The sequence below is a fragment of the Fukomys damarensis genome, unplaced genomic scaffold (assembly GCF_012274545.1).
Source record: "Fukomys damarensis isolate Sample0158 unplaced genomic scaffold, DMR_v1.0_HiC HiC_scaffold_16, whole genome shotgun sequence".
In the NCBI taxonomy this organism is placed as follows: Eukaryota; Metazoa; Chordata; class Mammalia; order Rodentia; family Bathyergidae; genus Fukomys; species Fukomys damarensis.
The window spans coordinates 103,967,143-103,990,637 of record NW_022900928.1 but is presented as its reverse complement, the minus strand read 5'-3'; the positions used below and the strand labels follow the sequence as shown (position 1 = coordinate 103,990,637).

At 36.7% G+C, this 23,495-nt stretch overlaps 1 protein-coding gene across 1 annotated transcript in view; it reads left to right on the top strand.

Moving 5' to 3' along the window:
* Raph1 (Ras association (RalGDS/AF-6) and pleckstrin homology domains 1) overlaps nucleotides 1-23,495 on the top strand; it is a 58,366-nt gene that overhangs the window by 32,788 nt on the left and 2,083 nt on the right. Inside the window, exons 4-13 of the mRNA XM_033764572.1 lie at nucleotides 2,705-2,782; nucleotides 3,192-3,351; nucleotides 9,799-9,920; nucleotides 11,080-11,145; nucleotides 11,720-11,863; nucleotides 13,434-13,544; nucleotides 19,127-19,225; nucleotides 19,817-19,937; nucleotides 21,467-21,609; nucleotides 23,388-23,494. Coding sequence (XP_033620463.1) covers nucleotides 2,705-2,782; nucleotides 3,192-3,351; nucleotides 9,799-9,920; nucleotides 11,080-11,145; nucleotides 11,720-11,863; nucleotides 13,434-13,544; nucleotides 19,127-19,225; nucleotides 19,817-19,937; nucleotides 21,467-21,609; nucleotides 23,388-23,494 — 1,151 coding nt within the window. The remainder of the gene's footprint in view (nucleotides 1-2,704; nucleotides 2,783-3,191; nucleotides 3,352-9,798; nucleotides 9,921-11,079; nucleotides 11,146-11,719; nucleotides 11,864-13,433; nucleotides 13,545-19,126; nucleotides 19,226-19,816; nucleotides 19,938-21,466; nucleotides 21,610-23,387; nucleotide 23,495) is intronic.

Here is a 23,495-nt window from a genome sequence, read left to right as displayed (position 1 = left end):
AAGAAGCACAGTCTGGCCTATTAGCACAGAGTCACTTTAGCTTATTCAAGTCTTACACTTCCATGCCTTTGGTAGCTTGATAGCTCATTTCTTTTTAGTGCTAAGGTTCTATTGTCAGGATGTACCATGGTTTATCTATTCAGTTATTGGAGGGCATCTTTGTTTTTTCAAAGTTTTGGCAATTATGATGACTAAGGCTTCTATAAACATCCATCTGTAGGGTTTTTGCAGACATAAATGAAATGTGATTACTGGATTATATAGCAAACATGTATTTAGTTTTGTGTTTTCCAAAGTGCCAGTATTATTTTTCATTCCCACCAGCAGTGAATGAAAATTACTGCTCTTCCACATCCTTACCAACATTTGGTATTGTCATTGTTCTGGATTTTGGCCATTGTCTGAAGTGTGTGGTGCTGTCTTATTTTAACTTGCAGTTAGTTCTGTAAGGAGAAGAATGTTGGCCATCTTTTCATATGCTTATTTACCATCTATATACAGTCTTTGGTGAGGTGTCCAAAGTACTCTTGGGGTTGGTTGATTGTTTGCTTGGTTTGTTTTATTTTTAATTGAGTCACTTTCTGAGTTTTAAAAGTACTTTCTGTATTTTGGATAACAATCCTTTATATTTTTTACACATATTTTTCTTCAGTTTTTGGCTTGTCTTATTTTCTTTAATAGTCCTTATTTTTTGTTAAATGTTTTTCAGCTCCAAGAACATCTTCTAATCTTTATTTTCATGTCTTTGGATTAATTATATATAAAGATTTGATTATTTAGAAGTTCATGTTGTATTCCAAATACACAAAACACCAATTCCATGTCAGATTTTCCTCATCAGACATGAAATAAATTTTGCAAGTATACCTTGATAAATTTCCTTTTGCTACAGAACCACTCATACCAATATAAGGATGAGGCAATGGAAAATGCTTTCCAGCACTTTGTATGAAATCAATTACTTGACAGTTTTAAGCATTTCAAACCTGTGGTTTGATAATTTACCTAATAATGATATTTCTCTCAGACTGAATCCTAGATATTGAGAGTTTTAATGGCAGTAGTCTTTAATAGCTTGCTTTTAAAAGAAAAACATGTTAAAACGTAGTCAGCATATTTTATAATTCTATTTGTTTATTTGCATAAAGCATGAGGGAATTGGATAATGTTATCTTTTAGTCAGAGGAATATATCTGTAATAGTAAAGAACCAAGTCTAATCTTACCCCTGTACATTGTTAAAATAAAGTTCTTTGTTCTCTGCCTAATTCAGTTTACAGATAGTATTTCCAGACCTTTGGTTATTATGTTAATTTACTGGTTCCTTTCATTGAAAGGGATCAGATTTCTGGCAAGCAGGCTTACTGCCTTCCTTACCAAAGTTTCTCTGCTCCACAAAGTAGCTTAAAATGAGAGAAGACAGTGAGAGTATGAAGTAGAAAGAGAAGCAATGCATAAATAAGAACTGATAAATTTAGGTGAACAGTAGGTAAATTTATTAAATGAATTGGCTTTTTGGTTTTTGCTCTGGAAGCTACTTTAGCTTTTTAATGAAGAATGGCATGTGGATTGTGGTTTTTGATTACAGTTAAAAGAAGATAAACTTTGGCTGACATAATTAGGTTTTTCTTTTTATTTTAAGGGCATATTAAATAAAGGTATATATAAGATACAAATGTTTATTTTTCTTAGCTATTTTCCAGAGCAGTCAAAAGCTTGAGAATAGAAAATAATCTTTTAGGGCCGGGGATTTAGCTCAGCGGTTTGGTGGCCTGCCTTGCAAGTACAAGGACCTGAGTTCAATCCCCAGTACCAAAAAAAAAGTCCTTTATTAACAAAAGTCTACTACTTAAAATTTTTTTTTTCAATTGGAGAGTAATGCTACAGTGTATTTATGGCCTATAGATGGAAATTACAAGTATTGTACTGGTGTAAGACTAGTGTTATTCTATTTCAGAAAAAATAGAGGGTTTTAGTTCTTTATAAATTTTATAACTGTATAATCTAGCTTTTTTTAATGTAGAAGTTACTAGAATTTAAGATACTTGGAAAATTATATTTAGCATTTTAAAAAATCTTACTAAAGCATTAGAAATAAATTTGACTTTATTCACATGATTATATAAATTTCCAAAGCAAAGTAAAGCTTAGAATATACAGCAACCTCCTTTATATTAGTATATTAATGAAACTGTACTTGCACATTTTTTTATCAGGGGTTTTTAATAACGGTTGTGGATAATTAAATAATCGTTTGTTACTGTTGATATTTTTATACATTTTCTGTGTAACAAATCAAAACATGAATATGCGAAAGCTTCCCCTATACTTTGGAGGCACTGTAAAAATGCAGAATTGAGGCTGTATAAAAATAAATTGGCTGGGCCACATGTGGCCTTATAGATATTGTCTGCTTTATATTGACAGAATCAAATTTACTAATTTACTATACACCACAGATTCCCCCCCACTTTGGAATTTGGAATCTAATCCTACTGTAAGGCATTTTATAGAAAACTCTCCTTTTTTTCTACAATATGTCTGCTTTCATTTTATGAATGGCTATTTTTAGACTGTGCTCTAACTGTATAAGTATATTCTTAATGAAATTCTATGCTAGAAACATCCTTAAGGATAAAAAAAAAACTTCTCAGGTATTCTCGTCACTTTAGTGTTGGTTTATTTGAAGTGCTTTATGTTCACAGGAAGAACAGGCAGCAAAATTGAAAGCTGAGAAGATCAGAGTTGCCCTGGAGAAAATTAAAGAGGCACAAGTGAAAAAGGTAATGCATGGGCTTCTGCCTGGTTGGGGTTTTTATCAGTTTTCTGGACTTAAGAAGACTTGCCTTGTTTACTAAGTATTCCTTTACAGAGCAGTGGATGGGGATATCATTCTAATAATGTATTTTCAATGTATATTTTTGTGTGTAAGATGTATTATAAAAAGAATGAATTTATTCTGAAGTCTTCTAAAAGAGTAAGAATAAATTTAACATAAGACTCTTAATTTTTATTACATTTTTAAAGGCTTTAAATTTATTTAGGTAGGTTACTTGATAAACAATTTTTAGTCTTTCTCACATAGTCACATTTGTTTTTTAATTTATATTTAGACATTAAGTAGAATATTCAAATCCCTTTCTAGAATGCCATTTTTTGTTTTTCATTTAATTTATTTTTTACCTGTTATAGCTGGTGATTAGAGTCCACATGTCCGATGACAGCTCTAAAACAATGATGGTGGATGAAAGGCAGACAGTGAGACAAGTGCTGGATAACCTGATGGACAAATCCCACTGTGGTTATAGTTTAGACTGGTCGCTGGTGGAAACCATTTCTGAGTTACAAATGGGTTAGTAATGTCATTGCTTTAATTGCTTTTATACTTCTATGTAATCCCTACTGTTTTCATGTTGCAGAAGCATTTTGAGGCCTTTATTTTTTCATCTTTTCCTCCAAAATTACCAAATGGTTTACCTCAGGTATTTTGAGACTTCTTTGAATACAAGATCATTTTCAGTTTAAACTGGCTGTATGGTACTGATGTCTCTGTACAAGCATTTAAATTTAAAGGAAACAAAACAGGAACAGATTTTTAAAAATCAGTATCTAGAATATGTTCTTTAACGTATGTTTCAATTTTTTTCCTTTTATTGAGTTTATTGGTACATTTAAGGTATACAGTACAATTACATTCATTATTGGGCTCGTATACCTCTACATGACAGGTCTTGGTTCTCATTTTTTTTCCCTTGTCCGTGCCCGCCCTTCAACACTCCTCCCCTCTCCATTTACAAACACTTTATTTCCATTTTTTCATTTTGTCATATTTTTTTCTTTTCCCTTACTACCTTTCCCCTGCATTTCCCATTTTCCCTACACCTTTAGCACTTTTCTTCCTATTTCACATGGTCAATTATATCATTAGGATATACTATTATAGTTTATATATTATAGTACTGTTATACTTTTTCACACCAGAGAAACTATTCGGTATTTACACATGTGTGACTTATTTATTTCACTTAGGAGTATATCCTCAATATGTATCCATTTTCCTATGAATGAATCTGATTTCTCCTTCTTTATGGCTGAATAGTATTCCTTTTATAGAAAAACCACATCTTTATCCACTTTCAAACTGATGGACAAATGGGCTGTTTCCAAGTTTTAGCTATTACAAACTGTGCTGCTATAAACATGGGTGCACATATATCACCATGGTATGATTCTTTTAATTCTTTTGGAAAGATACCCAGCAGAGGGATGGCTGGGTCAAATGGAACCTCTAGTCTCAGCTCTTTGAGGTATCTCCATATTGATTTCCATAGTGGTTGCACCAGTCTGCACTCCCACCAACAAGGGAGAAGGGTTCCTTTCTCCCTGCAACCCTGCCAACATTTGTTATTGATTGATTTCTTGATAGCAGCCATTCTTTGTGGGGTGGAATCTCAGTGTTGTTTTCATCTGTATGTCTCGAATGACCAGTGTGTGGAACATTTTTTCATATATTTGCTTGCTTCTTTTACGTCTTTGTCTGAGAAATGTCTGTTCATTTCAGATGCCCATTTATGAATTGGGTCTTTATATTTGGGGGAGCTGATTGTTCTGAGTTCTTTATATATTTTTGATAGTAGTCCTTTGTCCGAGGAACAGCTGGTAAAAATTTTTTCCCACATTGTAGGTTTTCTCTTAGTTCTGTTGATGGTTTCTTTTGCAGTACAGAAGCTTTTTAATAAGATGACATCCCACTTCTTGATTTTTTTTGTGTGCTAATTCCCGTGCTACTGAGGATTTATTCATAAAGTCTTTTCCTATGCCAGTGTCTTCAAGAGTTCTGCCTAACTTATCTGCCAGCAAGTTTAGTGTTTCTGTTTTAATGTTTAGATCTTTAATCCACTAGGATTTTAATTTAGTGCATGGTGAAAGATAAGGGTCCAGTTTTAATCTTTGGCAGGTTGAAATCCCGTTTTTCCAACACCATTTATTAAAGAGGCTATCTTTCCTCTACTGAGGATGGTCAGCTCCTTTGTCAAAGGTGAGGTAGCTGAGTACATCTGGATTTGCTTTTGTGTCTTCCAATCTTTTCCACTGATCCTCAGATCTGTTTCTTTGCCAGTACCATGCTGTTTTTATCACAGTGGTTTTGTAGTATAGTTTCAGATTGAGAACTGTTATACCCACTGCCATGTCTCTGTTGCCTAGGATGGCTTTTGCTATTCTAGGTCTCTTCTGGTTCCAAATGAATTTTTGGATTCTTTTTTCTACTTCTGTGAAATATAGTGTTGGAATTTCAATTGGCATTGAATCAAATCTGTATAGTAGTTTTGGTAGTATGGCCATTTTCACTATGTTGATTCTTCCTACCCAGGAGCAGGGGTATCTTTCCATTTTCTTATATCCTCTTCGATCTCTTTTTTCAGAGTTCTGTAGTTTTCAGTGTAGAGGTCTTTTGCTTATTTCATTAGATTGATTCCTAGATACTTCATTTTTTTGGATGCTATTGTGAAAGGAATTGTTTCCCTAATTTCTCTCTCAGTGACTCTGTTATTTGTGTCCAAGAAGGCTATTGATTTTTGGGTGTTGACCTTGTATCCAGCTACTCTGCTAAAAGTGTCAATTAAGTCTGGAAGTCTTTTGGTAGAGTTTTTTGGGTCTTCAGTATAGAGTATCATATCATCAGCCAATAATGACAGTTTAACTTCTTCCTTTCCTATCTTTATTGCTTTAATTTCTTTCTCTTGTCTAATTGCTATGGCTAATGTTTCCAGAACTATATTGAAGAGGAGTGGTGATAGTGGACATTCTTTCTTGTTCCTGATTTTAATGTGAACATTTTCAGTGTTTAGACATTTAATATGATGTTGGCTGTTGGTTTTTCATAGATAGTCCTTATTAAGCTGAGATATAGACCATCTATTCCAATTTTTTGCAGGGTTTTTTTCATGAATGGGTGTTGAATTTTGTCAAATGCTTTTTCTGCATCTATTGAGAGGATTGTATGATTTTTGTCTTTGACTCTGTTAATATAGTGTATTACATTTATTGACTTATGTATGTTGAACCAATCTTGCATCCCTGGAATAAATCCGACTTGGTCAGGATGTATGATCTTCGTGATAATCTTCTGTATTCTGGTTGCTAGTTATCAAGGATTTTTGCATCTATATTCATTAAGGAGATTGGCCTGTAGTTCTCTTTTAGTTGCGTCTTTCCCTGGTTTGGGAATCAAAGTGATACTTGCTTCCAGGAATGAATTTGGAAGTATTACTTCCCTTTCACTTTCATTGAAAAGTTTAAAGAGTAATGGCAGCAGTTCTTCTCTAAATGTCTTGTAAAATTCAGCTGTGAATCCATCAGGACCGCGGCTTTTCTTTGTTGATAAATTTTTAATTACATTTTCGACTTCATTGATTATAATTGGGGTGTTTAAAATGCTTTTTTATCTTCTTTGTTCAACTTTGGTAATTCATAAGTATCTAGAAATCTGTCCATTTCTTCTGTGTTGTTAGAGTACAGGTTCTCAAAGTAGGTACTGATTATCCTCTGGATTTCTGTTGAATCTGTTGTGACTTCACCTTTTTCATTCCTGATTGCATGGATCTGAGCCTTTTCTTTCCTTTTTTTGATAAGGTTAGCTAAGGGTTTATCAATTTTTATTCTTTCAAGAAACCAACTCTTCAATTCATTTATTTTTTGTATTGTTTTCTCAGTTTCCATTGCATTGATTTCTGCTCTTTATAATTTCCTCTCTTGTTTGAGCTTTGGGTTATTCTTGCTCTTGTTTTTCTAGGAGTCTAAGATACATCATTAGGTTGTTTATTTGAGCTCTGTTCTGTTTTCCTAGTGTGGCCATTCAATGCTATGAATTTTCCATGTACAACTGCTTTCATTGTGTCCCATAGCTTGCTTTATGTTGTATTGACATTTTCATTTATTTGTAAAAATTGTCTGATTTCTCCCTTAACTTCCTCTGTGATCCATTGATTGTTCAGGAGAGTGTTGTTTAATTTCCATGTGTTTGTGAAGTTCCTATGGTTTCCTGTGCTATTGATCTTCCAGCTTGATTGCACTATGATCTGATAATATACAGGGAATAACTATGATTCTTTTGCATTTATTCAAACCTGTTCTGTGAGCTAGTACATGTTCTATCTCGGAGAATGACCCATGTGCAGCCAAAAAGAAGGTATATTCTGATTTTGTGGGGTGGAACACTCTATAAATGTCTATTAAGTCCATGCTTTCAAAAGCTTGGTTCAATTCTAGTATTTTGTGTTGACTTTTGGCCTAGATGATCTGTCTATTTGTGAAAGTGGGGTATTTAGATCCCCCACTACAATTGTATTAGTGCTTATTTGGTTTTTCATGTTTCTTAATATTTCTTTTATATAGTTGGGGGCATTAGTATTTGGTGCATATATGTTTATGATTGTCATCTCTTCCTCTTGAATTGTTCCCTTTACAAGGATGTAGTGGCCTTCTTTGTCTCTCAGTCAGTTTTGGTTTGAAATTTGCTTTGTCTGCAAATAAGATTGCTACCCCTGCTTTTTTCTGGGCTCCTGTCACATGGAGAATTGTTTTCCATCCTTTCATTTTCACTCTATGGGCTTCTTTTTGCACTAGGTGTGTTTCTTGTATACAACATATTGTTGGATTTTGCTTCTTATTCCACTTTGCCAGTCTATTTCTCTTGATTGGTGTCTTGAGGCCATTGACATGGATGGTTATAACTGATATATTCTGACTTATTATTGTCATGTTATTGGCCTTTTGTTGGCTCTTTTTACTTTTTCACCTTCTCCTTTTAGTTTCTTGCCTTGACTATTTGATTTCCTCTGTTGGGCCTCATGGTGTTGTTACCTTCATTGTCTTTTTCTAGGATATTGTTTAGAATTGCTTGTAGTGCTGGTTTGGGATTCATGTAGTTTGTCAGGTGTTCTTTGTAGTGGAAGTATCTTATTTCCCCATCCATTTTAAAAGAGAGTTTTGCAGGATACCTCAGTCTAGGTTTGAGGGTGTTTTCTTCTAGGATTTGAAATATCTCACTCCAGGCTCTCCTTGACCTAAGGGTTTGTGTTGAAAAGTCTGCTGTGATTCTGATGGGCTTTCCTTTACATGTGATTTGTTTCTTTTCTCTTACTGCTTGTAGTATATTGTTCTTCTGTTGGGTTTCGGGGATCTTGATTATTATATGTCTAAGTATAGATTTTTTTTTTTTGGTTTGTGGCTAATTGGGGTCCTATATGCCTCACTTATCTGAATGTCAAATTCTTCCCCTCTGGGAAGTTTTCTGTCATTAATTCTGTCAACAGCTTTTTAAAGTCATTTGTACTTTCTCCTCCTACTTCATGGATTCCTATCAGTCTAATGTTATTCTTCCTTGCATCATCTAGGAGTTGTTGGATCGATTTCTCATGATCCCCTACTGTTTTTAAGAGATCTCGCTTTTCAAGGTCACTGACTGCAATCTTATCTGCTATATCTGAGATTCTATCTTCGCACTCTTTTATCCTGTTGCGTATACTTTCAATGAAGTGTTTAATCTCCTGGATATCTATTTGAATCTGTTTTATGGATTCCATTTCTTTCCTATATTGGGCGTTTATTGTTTCCATTTCTTATGCTGGGCCTTCATGGCTTATATCGTGATCCTGAGCTCATTTATTTATTTTTTGTCAGTTTCTGTTCTAGAGTCTTGAATCATGACTTTCATTTTGCTCACCATCTCTATGGTTATCTGGGAAATTATTTCTGTTTTGAATTTTTCTAGAGCCTGATTTTCTGTTTTGTTACTTCCTGCTTTGAGTTCAGGGTGTCCTGGTGGTTCACTATCAGCCTTTTCATCCTCATTTGCCCTACTGATTGCCATTGGTGAACTGGATGTCTGTCTTTGTGTCTTGCTTAAGTGTTTTCTCATTTTCATTTTTGTTGTTGGGCTGTCCTTGGTTTAATCTCTGGGTTATCACCCAAATCTTCCCGATATAGTTGCACCCTAGCTTCTGGGTCTCTAACAACCCACAGACATTCTCATCTTCATAACATCGGAGAAAACAGCTCATCACATCAACCACAATCCTTCGTCCCAACTGATACAATCAGCAACACAATATGATCAAGAACAACTTGGAAACTGACCACTTGTGGTAGTCACTAGTCTATCACCCTTAAACCATGTGTATTGAATTGAAGTCAAGAAGCAGTTCAAAACATGTCTGCAGTGAATAAACTTTTCAACGTAGTATATTTACCATTTAGGATGGGGGCTCAAGACAGAGCTAGGATGAGAGGAGTAAATAAATAAAAGAATTGGAGAAGGTTTAACATGAAGCCAGAGGAACATACGTTCAATTTAAAAGTGGATGGAAAAAAAAACTAGAGGCTGAAGAATGACATGCTGCAGATCAGAACTATCTGTCCAGTGTATAACCTTCATTAACTCGCTTCACATTACTAGGGTGTTTTCTTATATATAAAACAAGAGTATATCTCAACATGTAAGGGCCCAGGAGGTTAGTGTTGGTTAAGAATCCATGACTCTGGGCCAGGTATGGTGGCACACACCTGTAATCCCTGCACTCAGGAGGCTGAGGCTGAAGGATTCCCATGAGTTCAAGGCCAGCCTGGGCTATAAGTAAGTTCAAAGCCAGCCTCAACTACATAGTGAGACTTTCTTAATTTAAAAAAAAAAAAATGAGGATGTGATTCTGACTTGAATCATCTTGCAAGGTTTCATGTCTTTAATGCAGTTTTGGTGAATTCTTTAAAAAATACATTGATATTTTTTATTTTGGAACAGAGAGAATCTTTGAAGACCATGAGAACTTGGTTGAAAATCTTCTCAATTGGACAAGAGACAGCCAAAACAAGCTTATATTTATGGAGCGTATAGAAAAATATGCACTATTTAAAAACCCACAGGTGAGTAAGTCTGAATAACTTACAGAGGTCAGGGCTTTTAGGTATGTGTCTCATTTTCTCTTGTTGCTAAATTAGTAGTTAGGAGACTGGCATCCACTCTGTTGGAGCACTGTAGCTACAAAACACCGCAGGAGCATCTGTCACTGCTGCTGAGGCAACACAGCTTTGGGGCCCAGGTGTCAGGCCTCACAGAAGATGAACCAGTGTGGAAGCAGGAGCAGCTCCAGGGAATTACCAGGTCTCTCTGCTTCTTAACCCTGAGCTGTTTTAAACCCATTAATTTATTTGGTGAGTTTCTTCCCTCATCAAAAAAAAGGAACTCTTATCTCTAGCCATTTATCTGTTTAATTTTTACTTTCTTTTGAATTTTTTACAAATCACAATATTAATTATAAATGGCTCCACGTTCTAATATATGTTACCTTTATTCCCAAACCATATTTGAGGTAATACTCCCTAATACCTAGATAGTCTATGAAAATCTAAATAGGTGACAAAAAACAAGAACTCCATCATAATAAATACTAATGAGAAAAATTGCAGCCATGTTAAAGGTATTGAATAGCCTTCCTACAGGCTTACCTTCTCTGAATATTTTAGTGAAGAATTCATATGTTGGGATATCAATAGATCTTTTTGTAGGCAACTGTGAAAAATAATTATACTAATAATTACAATTCAGGTTTAATTGAACCAAGGAAATGAGATCGTTAGTTTTATTGGCAGAATCTGGGATTTCTTCCTAAAGCCAGAATGTCAATTTTGTGCGTCTGGATGTGTTAAGCTCAGCATTATTTAAGGAAATTTGTTTTACTTGCACTTAATGATTATAAACTGTTCAAGTACTTTCAATGTCGCTGTTTTTAATATTTCAAAACATACTATCAGCTGTTGCATGTGCCATCACCTCAGGATTTGGGAGAGGGCAGTTTATTGAATAATGCATGGCAAATATTTAGACAAGGAAGAGGCTAGTGTTGAATATTTTAATGATGAAGCTTATATGTTGGGAGCTTTGCAAAGCAGTGCTTCTCTCACTCTATGCTGGCAAAAAGAGACCTAGAGTTATTGTTTCTATAGAAGAAATCATATATCTGCCTGTGCCAAGGGAATAATAGGGTAGGTTTTTCCTTTAACTTTCATTTCATTGTTTTTCCAGAATTATCTTCTAGGGAAAAAGGAAACAGCTGAGATGGCAGATAGAAACAAAGAAGTACTGCTGGAGGTATGCCTCCCCCGCCCCTTTTTCTGCACATTTTACAAGTGAAATATTAAGTTCCTTCTAAAGTCCAGTATGGTGTGCTCCATATTTACAGAGACATTTGTAACTCAAAAAGCCTATATTCTCTGATGCTGTGAGGGAGAGAATTGAACTGTGCGAACAGGTTAGACCTCAGAAGAAACTTTGACAAACTCTTTTTTTGCCAACCAATATTCTAGTGAACTAAAAGAAGTAGTAAATTTTTAGGAGCTGCCAAGTGGGAAGTAGGGCTGGTTTATGAAAGATATAGTTGTGCTGTTTTTACCTTTTTTTTTTTTTTTTCCCCAGAGGGAAAGTTGATTATAATTAGCTGTTCACAAAATATATATTTTTACTTATTAAACCTTTTAGGATTGCCACATTAGTTCCAAAATAAATTCATGTGTTTAGAAAGTTCAGATTCAGATAAAATGAGCAGCATGATTTTAATACAAAACCACTCTGGTTTAGTGTAATGCATCTCTTAGGGGTAGATATAGCTTTTTTCTGAGGATCCAAGGTTCATAAGTCTTTGCAGCTCATCTTGTTATTATTTTAGGAATGTTTCTGTGGTTCTTCTGTAACTGTGCCAGAAATTGAAGGAATCCTTTGGTTGAAAGATGACGGCAAGAAGTCCTGGAAAAAGCGATACTTTCTCTTGCGTGCATCTGGTATCTACTATGTCCCTAAAGGAAAAGCAAAGGTAAGTCCCTTAGGTAGGGTTTGAGCTTCTTTCATGCTAATTGATTTTAATTTGTAGTGATTAGAGTGGACCCTTAATTTAGGAACTCAATTCATTCTCAAGGGCTGGTTATAACTCAAGTTGGTCAATTGAAGGCTCAGTTCCTCTATGCTGCCTTCAAAGTTTCTCTCTTTTATAATTGTAGGCCTCACTTTCTTCCAGGCGGAGCTCAGTGTCCTTAGACATTGGTGTGGGATTTCTCAATTAACCCCCGACAAGAAAAGATGATGTAATGTTCCTTCCAGAACTTTTTAAGGGTTAAATCTGTATGTGGAAGTACAAACAGTGAGCATATAGGACATAACTCAACTTTGATCATAAATTAAAACTAAAATCTGGCTGTAACCCAAGTTGTTTGTATGTCAAGTGGGTCATAAATAGAGAGTCCACAGTATGTTGTTACTTCAACTCAGGAAGAACAGGTTACATTGTTTATAATCTACCAACTACAAAGACAAGGAAACTCAAAATTTTTTCACTTCATTAGTTGGGCCCATCTCATTTCTTTTATGAAATTTGAAATCATAGTTTCATTTATTATTTTTTAATCTCTTGCCAGAGTAGTTTTTGTTTGGGGAAGAATAGCTTTCTAGGTTTACAGCCCTTTCATTTGAATGATAGGCTTTCATTTGGTGTAACTATCATTTTGTACTAATTCAAAGACAACTATTTTAAGGACGTCATAGTGTCATTTAGTCTTATAACCATTCTATAAGCAAAATTTGCCCCTATTTAACTGGTAAGAAAACCACCAGTGGAGAATCATTGTATTTGAGTCATGTTTTATAGGCCCTGAACTACTTGATATTTTCTTCTTCATTCCCATGAGCTCTCTTACACACTGCTGTATTTAACACATACCCCACTATACTTAAAAGTTTCGTTAAATGTCAGCATTTCCCAAAAAAGTTAATGTTTGTTATGAATAGCAAGACAGTATCTTAGTTACTTTTTTCATTGCTGAGACAAAATACCCAACACCCAAAGTTAAAGGAGAAAAGGCTTATTTAGCTCACAGGCTGTAAAGATTTCAGTCCACAGTCAGCTGGCTCCAAGGTAGGGTGGCATGACAAATAGACATTGCAGAGGAGGAACAGTTCATGGCAGGCAGAAGGTAGCAAAGCAAACAAGAAAAGGACCTTAGCAGTTTCTTTCTGCCCCTTTTATATTCTGTCAATGCCAAACCAAACAGTGGAGTGATTAATAATTACACACCCTTAATCCTAGTATTACACTATGAATCACCTCCAGCATCACATACTCTAGACCCAGCCACCTATGAAAAAGCCCTGCCTATGACCCAGTGAGGCTTTGGGGGATATCTAGACACAAACCAACAATATGAACTGATTTGGGGGGGTTATATTGTGGGTTAAAGAACAAATGTTTATAAACAGTTTCATTGTCTTCTGCAAAATAGTAATTTCTACTTAATAAAATTTATATTCTCAACTAAAAATTGTAACTAGCTGTGATATTTGCTTCTTTGTATACTACTGTTAACTTGGTCTTTTGGGTGTTTTTATCCTAGGTCTCTCGGGATCTGGTGTGCTTTCTCCAGCTGGATCATGTCAATGTTTACTATGGGCAGGACTATCGGAACAAATACAAAGCTCCTACAGACTATTGTCTGGTGCTAAAGGTAAGCACATACCTCTTTTTAGGAATTTTAATATGTTAGACATGGGTTATTGGACATTTGCAATAGTTTGGATCTCCAAGAAGTGTATTATTTCTTGCTTTATTCTGCACATTAAAAAAGGAATGGTAGAGCTTGGAGTGTAGCTCAGTTCTAGAGCACTTCCTTAGCATATACAAGTTGTAGGGTTAGATTCCCAGCACAGCCAAAGAATAAAAAGAAAAAAAGAAAAGAAAAACCTTGTGCTATGCCACAGTGGACCCTTAGCCAGTTAGCCTTAATTAGATTCATGCCAATAAAGAATAAATGCTGATTATAAATCTTGAGCCGTAATATATAAATATATTTGATTATATGAGATTTATATTTAGTAGGCTTATTTTAAGAAAGCTGAGATCAGGGCTAAACTTGGGACATAAATCTTATGTTTTATTTATTTTCCTGTATGAGCTGAGCAGAACCATGAGAGGGCACTGTGCCCAAGTTCCACATGAGTTGGCTCCCTGGCTCTATTTTTGTGACCCTCAAGTCTACATGTATACAATACATCACATTGTATTTCTCTCTTCTCTAAGAATTATCATTTGGCTCTAGAGAGTAGCATTTATTTTAGGGTGGGGGCTTACTTTGACAAAATTAGATCTAATAACAATCCTTCAATTTCTCAGAGACCACCCCTGAATCATTCAGATTGCTTAGGATTGCTTAAGGTCAAAACAAAGTAACTTCACCTAGCAGTTTTCAAAATGAGGCCCCTGAGAATTAAGACCATGATGTAAAAATTATTTTTCTCATAATGCTAAGGTGTCTTCTATACTCTGATTCTCCACTATACATTTGTATATATATGTATAGTGGAGTTTTCTACAAGGTCACATAACATGATGATTTTTTTTTTCTCTATTGACCAGTGTAAAATGTTTTTATATAATTTTGTATCTTAATTTGGGGGGGGTACCAGAGATCAAACTCTTAATTTGGGGGCTTTAATTTCTAATGGGGTGACTATTGAAGAAGTAGAAAAACTTCACTTCCATCTTCTCAGAGGCCTGTCTTGGCAAGAGAATTAAACTGATTGACAAGAAAAAACAGCTACATAGACAGACAAAAAAATCATGACATTGGTTTTATATGGCACAGAGGCCCCCATAAAGCAGTAAAGACCCAAAGAAGTAGTGGAGTCATTTACTGTATGCTGGATTACATCAAGAGAAGTTAGCTGTACACAGAAGCAACATTACATAAGCAAGCCTGAAAGATAGCATTATCTTAAGAAGGTCTGCACAGAATTCTTAGGTTGACCTCATCCTTGACTATAAGGATAACAGTATATTATTCATATAGACAGGACATCTTTTATCTAAGAATTTCATCTTCTGTTTTCAAGAAACAGCATGAAGATCTAAGTGTTCCTTTTGGATCTGTTTTTTAAGTGACTTTAACTTAAAAATATGCCATGATAATATATTTTTTACTCCTTCAAGCAGTAGACATAACCTACATAAAATGAAGTTATTTGAAGGACTCATAACATGAATGCAGTAAGAGCTGGTTATTTCAGCAGCTCAGAATTGTGAAAATCCACACCTTTCCTGTCTTTCCTTGTTCTGTCTTCTGCCTGTCCTCCTAGGGTAGGCTGGCTCACCTCACCATTAGAAGATGGCCACTGCATGTCTAGGCATGAGAGAGAGGCCTAGGAAAATCCAGCAAGAGAGGGACTGTTTCTCCCTGTACTGTATTTGCCTTTTTTTTTTTAAAGGAAAAAAAAATTTTCCAGAAGCTACCCAATAGTCCTACCCTTGAGGGCTTATGTTTTGAGAAGAGTCTCACTAAGTTGTCCAGGCTGGGCTTGAATTTGGGATCTTCCTGAATCAGCCTCCTAAAATACTGAGATTAGAGTTGTATATAACCACACATGGCATCCTTAAGGATTATTGACCTAAAGTGCATTCTGGCTGCTAAACCATTCAATAAAAACCATTGTGCTTGCCCTTCACTAGTCAGAATTCACACCTGTGAGACACAAGTGAGGGACTGTTCTCTATCTGATAAGAAATAGGAAGAAGAGGCAGCTACTGTGGGAAAGGCAGCTAACAGTGTCTGTCACAATCAGTACTATTTGTGAGCATTACTTCTTACAGGTTGGCTACCTAACTTGAAAATCCAGGATCTGAAATGCACTGTAATCTCACTTTTTGAGAACCAGCATGACATTCAAAAAGTTTCCCCTGTTGGTTGGACATGAGGCCCTAGGTTCAATCCCCAGCACCACACAAAAAAATTTTTTTTGTTTCAGATTTTTGGATTATGGATGCCTAAGCAGTAAAGTTTCTGCAGATATTCCAAAATACTTAAAAATTTGAAATCTGAATCCTGGGCATTTTGGATATGGAATATTCACTTTGTATTATAATCTCTTGTAACTCACAGAATTCTTGAGAATATTTTTGTATCAAGGATTTTTCCTTTTGTTTTTACAGTCTTGTGTATTTCATATTTGCTTTTAGTGATCCCTGTATTCCATATTTGCTTTTATACCATTAGCTAGAAATAATAGTAATAATCACCACTTAATCACCACTGTTTACTGTAGAGCACTAGGTGGACAGGCCTGCACTGGAAAGGACATGTACATCAGCCCCGAGTCTATCCTGAAGTCCCCAGTCTGCAGGCACAGAGATTAAAGTATAGAGCTAATGGTCCATTTGCCCAGGACCACACAACTATTGAGATTTAAAGATATATCTTCCTGTAAAATCTATACTAGGTTTTACCTATACAAATATTTTTGTTCTTGAGTATGAGTTCTAAAGAAAATGCTTCTGCACAGGGCCTACACAAATACAAGTTAGTGTTTATAGGACCTACTCTGTCAGCTTCAGGCTGTGTCCTTCCATTGAAATGTAGGATACCAGAAATATTCAAGGTTTGATTGACAAATATGGAGAATGTTTAAATTTTAATATTTTTATTACAGTAAAAGGCATATTACCATTAATCTCTCTTGCCCCTAAAATACTCTGCTCAGTTGAAATACACTTACACTTAGCCCATCATTTTTGCCACTCAGAAGTAGTTCTGGGAGTCCATTTTCATGAGAATCTTTAATTGTGCTGCCAGGGCTGCCTCAAGGTCCCAAATCAATTCACAATATTTCCCTTTTATGGTCATTTTGACTCTGGGGAAGAGCTAGAGGTCTTATGGTGGCTCAGATCCTGTGACTAAGGTAGATGACAACACACTTTTTTTTATCATACCTCATTTCCAGAACTGCTTTTAAAAAATGGCAAAAACAGGACTGGGGATTTAGCTCAGTGGTGTCACGGCTGCCTCGCAAGCACAAGGTCCTGAGTTTGATCCCCGTTACCAAGAAGAAGAAGAAGAAGTGACAAAAACAGTAGAATAAGTGTATTTGAGTCAAAGGGGATGGGTATTTTGATGGAAAATGATAGCCATGTGTAATTTACATAATTTTTTTAAACATTCACCACATACTTGGATTGCACCTCATATATACACACAGGCACATTTTAGTAATTAGTTTTTAAAAGGTAATAATGGTAAGTAAAGTTTATTCATGAAATTTGATAAAGTGGGAACAAACAGGATGTGTGTTAATACATCTGAAAGAGATAACACATTTCTGAAATGTGTATTCATCTGTAATTAAGTTTCTTAAGGGAAACCTATGTTTTAAAAATTATATACCATATTTGTTGCATTAGGAAGATTTAAAATTCATTCCTATAGAAATGAGGCAAAATAGTTGGTTTCCCTATGGTAGTCAGGAAGGGAAAAGTTGTTTGCATTGAACTTATAAAGCACTATTATTACTACAGAAATGTGCTATGGATAATGGTCATGGAAGGGATAAGGTAGAGTGGTACATGGCTCTTTTTCTTGCATGCACTTGTTTATTTTTAGGCCTATATGTATCTGTTCCAAAATAATAGCAAATCAGCATCATTTAGAAATGAAATGACCTCCTTATAGCTAGTCCTCTGGAGTCTTTTTATCTCAGAGTTGGGCTGGGGATTTGGCTCAGTGATTCCGCCACCTGCCTCACAAGTGCAAGATCCCAAGTTCAATCCCCAGTACCAAGAAAAAAAAAAAAAAATCTCAGAGTTGAAATTCTGTGCTTCAGCAATGAGTGTCTCTTCTGTACTTGCTTTTAGCGGAAAAAAGATTTTACCCCTTATAAATAAGGCAGTAGTATGACGTAATAGTTAAGGTCATGGCTGCTGGAATGAAATTGGTTCAAATCTCAGTTCTTTCACTTAACTGGGAAAAACTTTGAATGCTGTCTTTAACCCTCTATCTTTAAGCACTTTCAGAATGTGAAGATCATAGTAATGGTGATAGAGTTTTTGTGAGGACTGAATGAACTTAAAATATGTAAAAAATTTTTTATGTAATGTCTGATTACATAATAAGGGCTCAGTAGATGACATTTTAAATAAAGTAGGATATTATTGGAACAGGTGATTCCTGCAGTATTAAAAGAGAGCTTGAATAAGGATTGCTGTGAGTGCCTTGATTATGTTGGAAGGTAAAATTTTAAACTAGAAACAGTCTAATGTTTGACTTACATGTAATCAAATAATTACACCATAATGCTTTTAAGGATATTATCCAGGCATCTACATTAGAGAGAGGAGGTGAAAAGAGTAGAGGATAATTTTTCTTTGATTTTTTTCCCTGACTTGTTTTATTGATCTTATTGTTTCCACAACAAATAAATGTGGGAAATTTTGGATAAAATTTTTAAGTTGCTTTTGTTCGTGTAATTAAATAAATTTTAAGTAATTTTCAGGCAAAATATAGTCATTACTTCAGTTTTCAAACTAACTGAAAAGTCATAAACATAACACATTACATCCTAATTCGGTGTGGTGTGGGACACTGGTGGCTGAGGTCCAGTGGCGTTGAATTACACACACACACACACACACACACACACCCATGCAGGATTCACTACAGGTGCATCGAGTTGTGAAGTAGTGAGGGTGCCCTGGAGAAGCACTGGCTCCTGGAGAGCACACTGCACTCGCACGGTGGGGGGTGCAGGGGAGACAGACCTCCACAGGAGTGTCATCTGTCTCCTCTACAGCACCGTATGGGGCCTTGGGCTCCTGTCCTGGATCTGTGCTGTGCACTTTGTGTTCCTGGCCCAGTAACAACTCCAGAGCAGCACTGAAGCCTCACCAAAGTCCCTCTTTTGTTTGGAGTCTCCCGAACCCATCATTTCAGTGGGTTCAAATTGAAATACACATTCTCTTCCCTTTTCCTAATCCTATAGATTAAGAATTCTGCTGAATTAGCCATGATGGATTTTGTCTCTTTCAAATGTAGAAGAGATATTTGGGGTTTTCCTATGGTATGAATGTCTACTTTAACTTGGACAGATTGACCTAAAATTTAACCCAAGTTTTACTTTGTGTGCACTTTTTTTGGCCTTATGACCATATGAGAAATACATTTATTATTTGGCCATAACTCTAGTAATTTACCAGGATAAGTTTAAGCTTTGAGGAAGTTTTCAGTTCTCCAGGAGATTTATTTAGATTTTGCCTTTAATCTTGCAGCACCCACAGATCCAGAAGAAATCTCAGTATATCAAATACCTCTGCTGTGATGATATGAGGACCCTGCATCAGTGGGTCAATGGGATCCGCATTGCAAAGGTGCATTTCCTTCTGAAGGGATGAACATTAAAGGATGGGTGTTTAATGACACAGTTTTGGTTTCATGACAGTTACTCTGATTGTCTTGTGTTCATGATTTTGCTATTATTCATTTTCTTGGGCCTAAGTCTGATGTTTTAAATGTTCTTTTTTCTTGGTAGTGATAATAGTTGGTATTCATGGATAAACACTGCTGGTAAAAGCATGGCTAGTGTCACAGTGATTTATTTTTGGCTTTGGAGAAAGTATTATGTGATTCTCATAGCAGTAGTTAGCCTAAGCAAAGTATTTTTTTAATTAATTAATAATCATTTAGCAATCAGATTTGGAGCACTGTCTTGAATAGTGATTGGGCCTTGGATCAGGAATTTGAGGTGAAAAATATTTATGATTAACATAATAAAAACTCTTCTTGCTGCTCTTCTATAAACGAAGAAAGATAAGATTACAATTTGCTAATATTGTAAGACTTGGGAGTATTATAGGTATTAATACAACTATAAATCAGTAAACAGAAGCATGTCTGCTTTGCTACCTCATCCTTCTAATAACAAGTACAATTCAGTGTCATCATTTACTGCCTCTGTTTAGTACGGGAAGCAGCTCTACTTCAACTATCAAGAAGCCATGAAGAGGATGGAGTCTGCCTATGACTGGACATCCTTATCCAGCTCCAGTATTAAATCAGGATCCAGCTCTTCCAGCATCCCAGGTAATTTAGATGCCTCAAAGCACTATTTTAGTACTACTGTGGAGACTGATAGTAGACCTGATCATTTCAACTTGATTCAAAACAACCAAAGCCATACTTTTAGAATGGGCAATACCATGGACTAGTTCACAAATCAGTATGTAGACTTCTAAAGCCAGTAGTTTGGTTATTTATATGTATGAAGTTCATTCAAAACCCATTTCATACTGATGAAATGTATGGCTAAAAGGTTGCTTGGCAGAATATCTTTCCTCAGAATCTATGAGGAGGTTGCTCTCTTTCCACGTAGGTTTCCTGACATTGCAGTGTACTAGTTCAGAATTACAATTCAGGAAACCAGTCAGGTCATCAAACCTTCTAACATTTTTACAGGAAATCAGTGTTAATCAAATAGGGCTTTCAGATTTCCACATCCTTTAAGCAAATGTAAACAAGTTTCAAAATGTTCCCTGAATGAGGCCCATGCTAATTTTTTTTTGTCTTTCATTGACTTTAAAACTGTATGATTTGATTTCCTCCCTAATTTAAAACAGATTTAGAATGTGTATGTGTATACATGTATATACATACATGTATCTCCTAGTTCTGTTCAACTGACCCTAGAAACACTGATACCTCAGTAACAATAAGACTACCTGAGTATGTTAAAAAGACTTGAGTCAATCTAAGTCCAACTGGCAAAACTAGAAGAACTGGACAATGAAATATATAATGTAGTATAGGGTACTAACCCAAATTATTAATATCCATGAGTCCACACTAATATGAATAAGTTACTAAATAAACAAACAACAGGTTTGGTTCACATAGACACTTTGTCTCCAAGGAGGTGGACCTTATCTCTCCCATCCTCAAGTGCTGGCTGCACACAGTGACCTTGCTTCCAAAGAGTACCAGAGGTGGGGAATTAACTGTACAGCAGAGAACCTGAGAAACAGAACTTCAGTGATCATGATCAGTATCATCAAGTAGGAAGTCACACTGATTGCAGGTGCCCCTCATAGAATGTGAGAAGATGGCTTATTCGTTCTGTGCTCTTCCCAAATTTATCTCAGTCTAATCGAAAGAAAAGCATCAAACCAAAACTAAGAAACACTCTGTGAAAGTCTTTAAAACAGGGCTCTTTTACTGTAATTTTCAATCTCCCATGGCGAACTATTTAATAAACAACCAGTAAATCTTGATTGTTTTTAAAGTCATGGTGGCACACACCTATAATTTCAGCATTCAGGAGGATCACTGTGGGTTCGAGACCAGCCTCAGCTACATAAGTGGGTTTAAGGCCAGACTGAACTACACAGCGAGACCCTATCTCCAAAAAAAAAAAAAAAAGATTCCCTGTTAATCCCTAAGATAAGGGACATTTTCTATGAAAAATACTAGCTGTGTTTATAATAAAATGAGCTCAGCAAAATTAAGTTATTGCTATTCTGCATAGCTTTTGGTCCTGGTAAAAGACCTAAAAGTATATATTCATACTGTCAGAATAATGACTGACTTAATCTTTGCTTTTTCACTCTTTATAACAGAGTCTCAGTCCAATCACTCGAACCAGTCTGACAGTGGCGTCTCTGACACCCAGCCAGGGGTACACATCCGCTCCCAGAGCATCGTAAGCTCCATCTTCTCTGAAGCCTGGAAGCGAGGCACTCAGTTAGAGGAGTCCAACAAGGTAACAGTGGCTCAAGTTACTCATAGAAACTTGTGGTTCTCCTGGGCATATAGCTAGTGCTTTTCTACTCCTTTATTGGGAATTTTACTTGGGGGTATGTCAGTCTTCCACCTAGAGATCTTTAGTCTTGCTAAATGTAATGGAAGAGACCATTTGAGAAAGACCTGTCAATCTGGCCTCTCCTTAAAAACAGGTATTTGCTATTTGGCTCTAATGATCTGAAACAAAAAAAAACTCTGTCCTTTATCAGTGACAGTTTAACTCCTTCAAACTTTTAAGATAGAACATTTTCTGGGGCCAGGGATTTAGCCCAGTGGTCGTAAGCACAAGGTTCCAAGTTGTAGAACTGCCCAGTTGTTACCTGTTAGGCCAAGGAAAAGAAAGGCAGAGTGTTTTGTGATTAGAAAACAAGGTTTAGGGCTGGGGATTTAGCTCAGCCGTTCGATGGCCTGCCTTGCAAGCACAAGGACCCGAGTTCATTCCCCGGTACCAAAAAAAAAGAAAACAAGGTTCATCATTCCAGAGTCTCAGAGAATAAGCCCTGGCATGCAGTGTAAGTCTATCTGAGTCTTGATCCTTCTGTTTCTTGTCACTTCGGTCTCAGGTGCCACGCAAGACTGCCGGCACAGCTGAGCTCTGCATCCCTGAGCCAGTCAAGGCAGGGCCCAGTGAAGGTCAGGGCTGTTCTCTGGAACATTAACCTGGGTGTCCCCATAACCATGTTTTCCTTCTAATGCTTTTCCCCATGTGTTATTTTTAAAGAAACATTCAAGTGTTCTGGCAGGTATTAGAAGTCAGCCTGTAGTGAGCCTTCTAGTCCACTAATCCAAGCATTCTCAGTGCCAGACGTCATAAGTGAAAACAGATGATTTGTCTATTCATAGTTTGTTCAAAAAGTCTAATAGGTGCACCCCAAGTAAACACCAAGGGAACGTCTTTCCCCTTTTAAAAAGCTGCAGTGGTGCATGACCAGCTCCATAAATCAATGTCAGCATTGCCACGAAGCACCCAAGTGGAGTGGAAGAAGTACCCAGGTGGAATGGGTGGCAGGTTGCTGCGAACCCTAGCTCTCCTTTCTTGATATTTTCTCTTTTGTCTTCCATAAGTTCCCACTTATTTTCTTCTGGCTTTTTCAGTGTGATATTTTGTGATCTTTTGCTGTAATGTTTACAGAGCATTTCTTAACACATTCTCAGTAAAACAAACGTAGAAATGCCCCGTACCTGCACTGCTGGGTTTCTGTGCATGCTGGGTGCATGTATCAGGAGGACACAGGTGTGTATGTGCTCCTTCACTGCCTGTGCCTGCATGCTGAGCACACTAACTCTCCCACATGGCGCTGCGCATCCCTCCTCAGACACCCTCTTCCAGCACCCATCCCAGGCATGGCATCTGCTCCGTGTGGGTGCAGTCAGGACGGAAAGGTGAAGGAGCCGCATATCCACCTGCTAGAGTCAGGACCGGCCAGGGCCCTGCACAGATGGTTCCCACATGGGAAAGTGTGTGTGGAAATCACATGCCGAGGTCAGGAATCATACCCTCGCAGCAGGAAAGCCTTCCTGGGTTGTCAGGCAGCCCACCTGTTAGAGAAGATTTTGAATGGAACACACTTTCTGTGTCCTTTTTTGCCCTGGATGTCAGAGTGTATTTTCTGACATTGTCGGTCTCACTGCGCCCTTCTAGTGTGTGTCCAGCTTCCACGCCTGTTAGCTTCACAGTCATAGCGCACTTCTCTAACATGGGTTTGTTGTGTTTTTTCCCCCTTATACTCCTTTTAGGCCAGAATGGAATCCCTGAATCGGCCCTACACTTCACTCGTGACCCCTCTGTCCCCACAGACTAAGACCATCACCCCCTACACTGCTTCCCAGCCCTCGCCCCCTCTC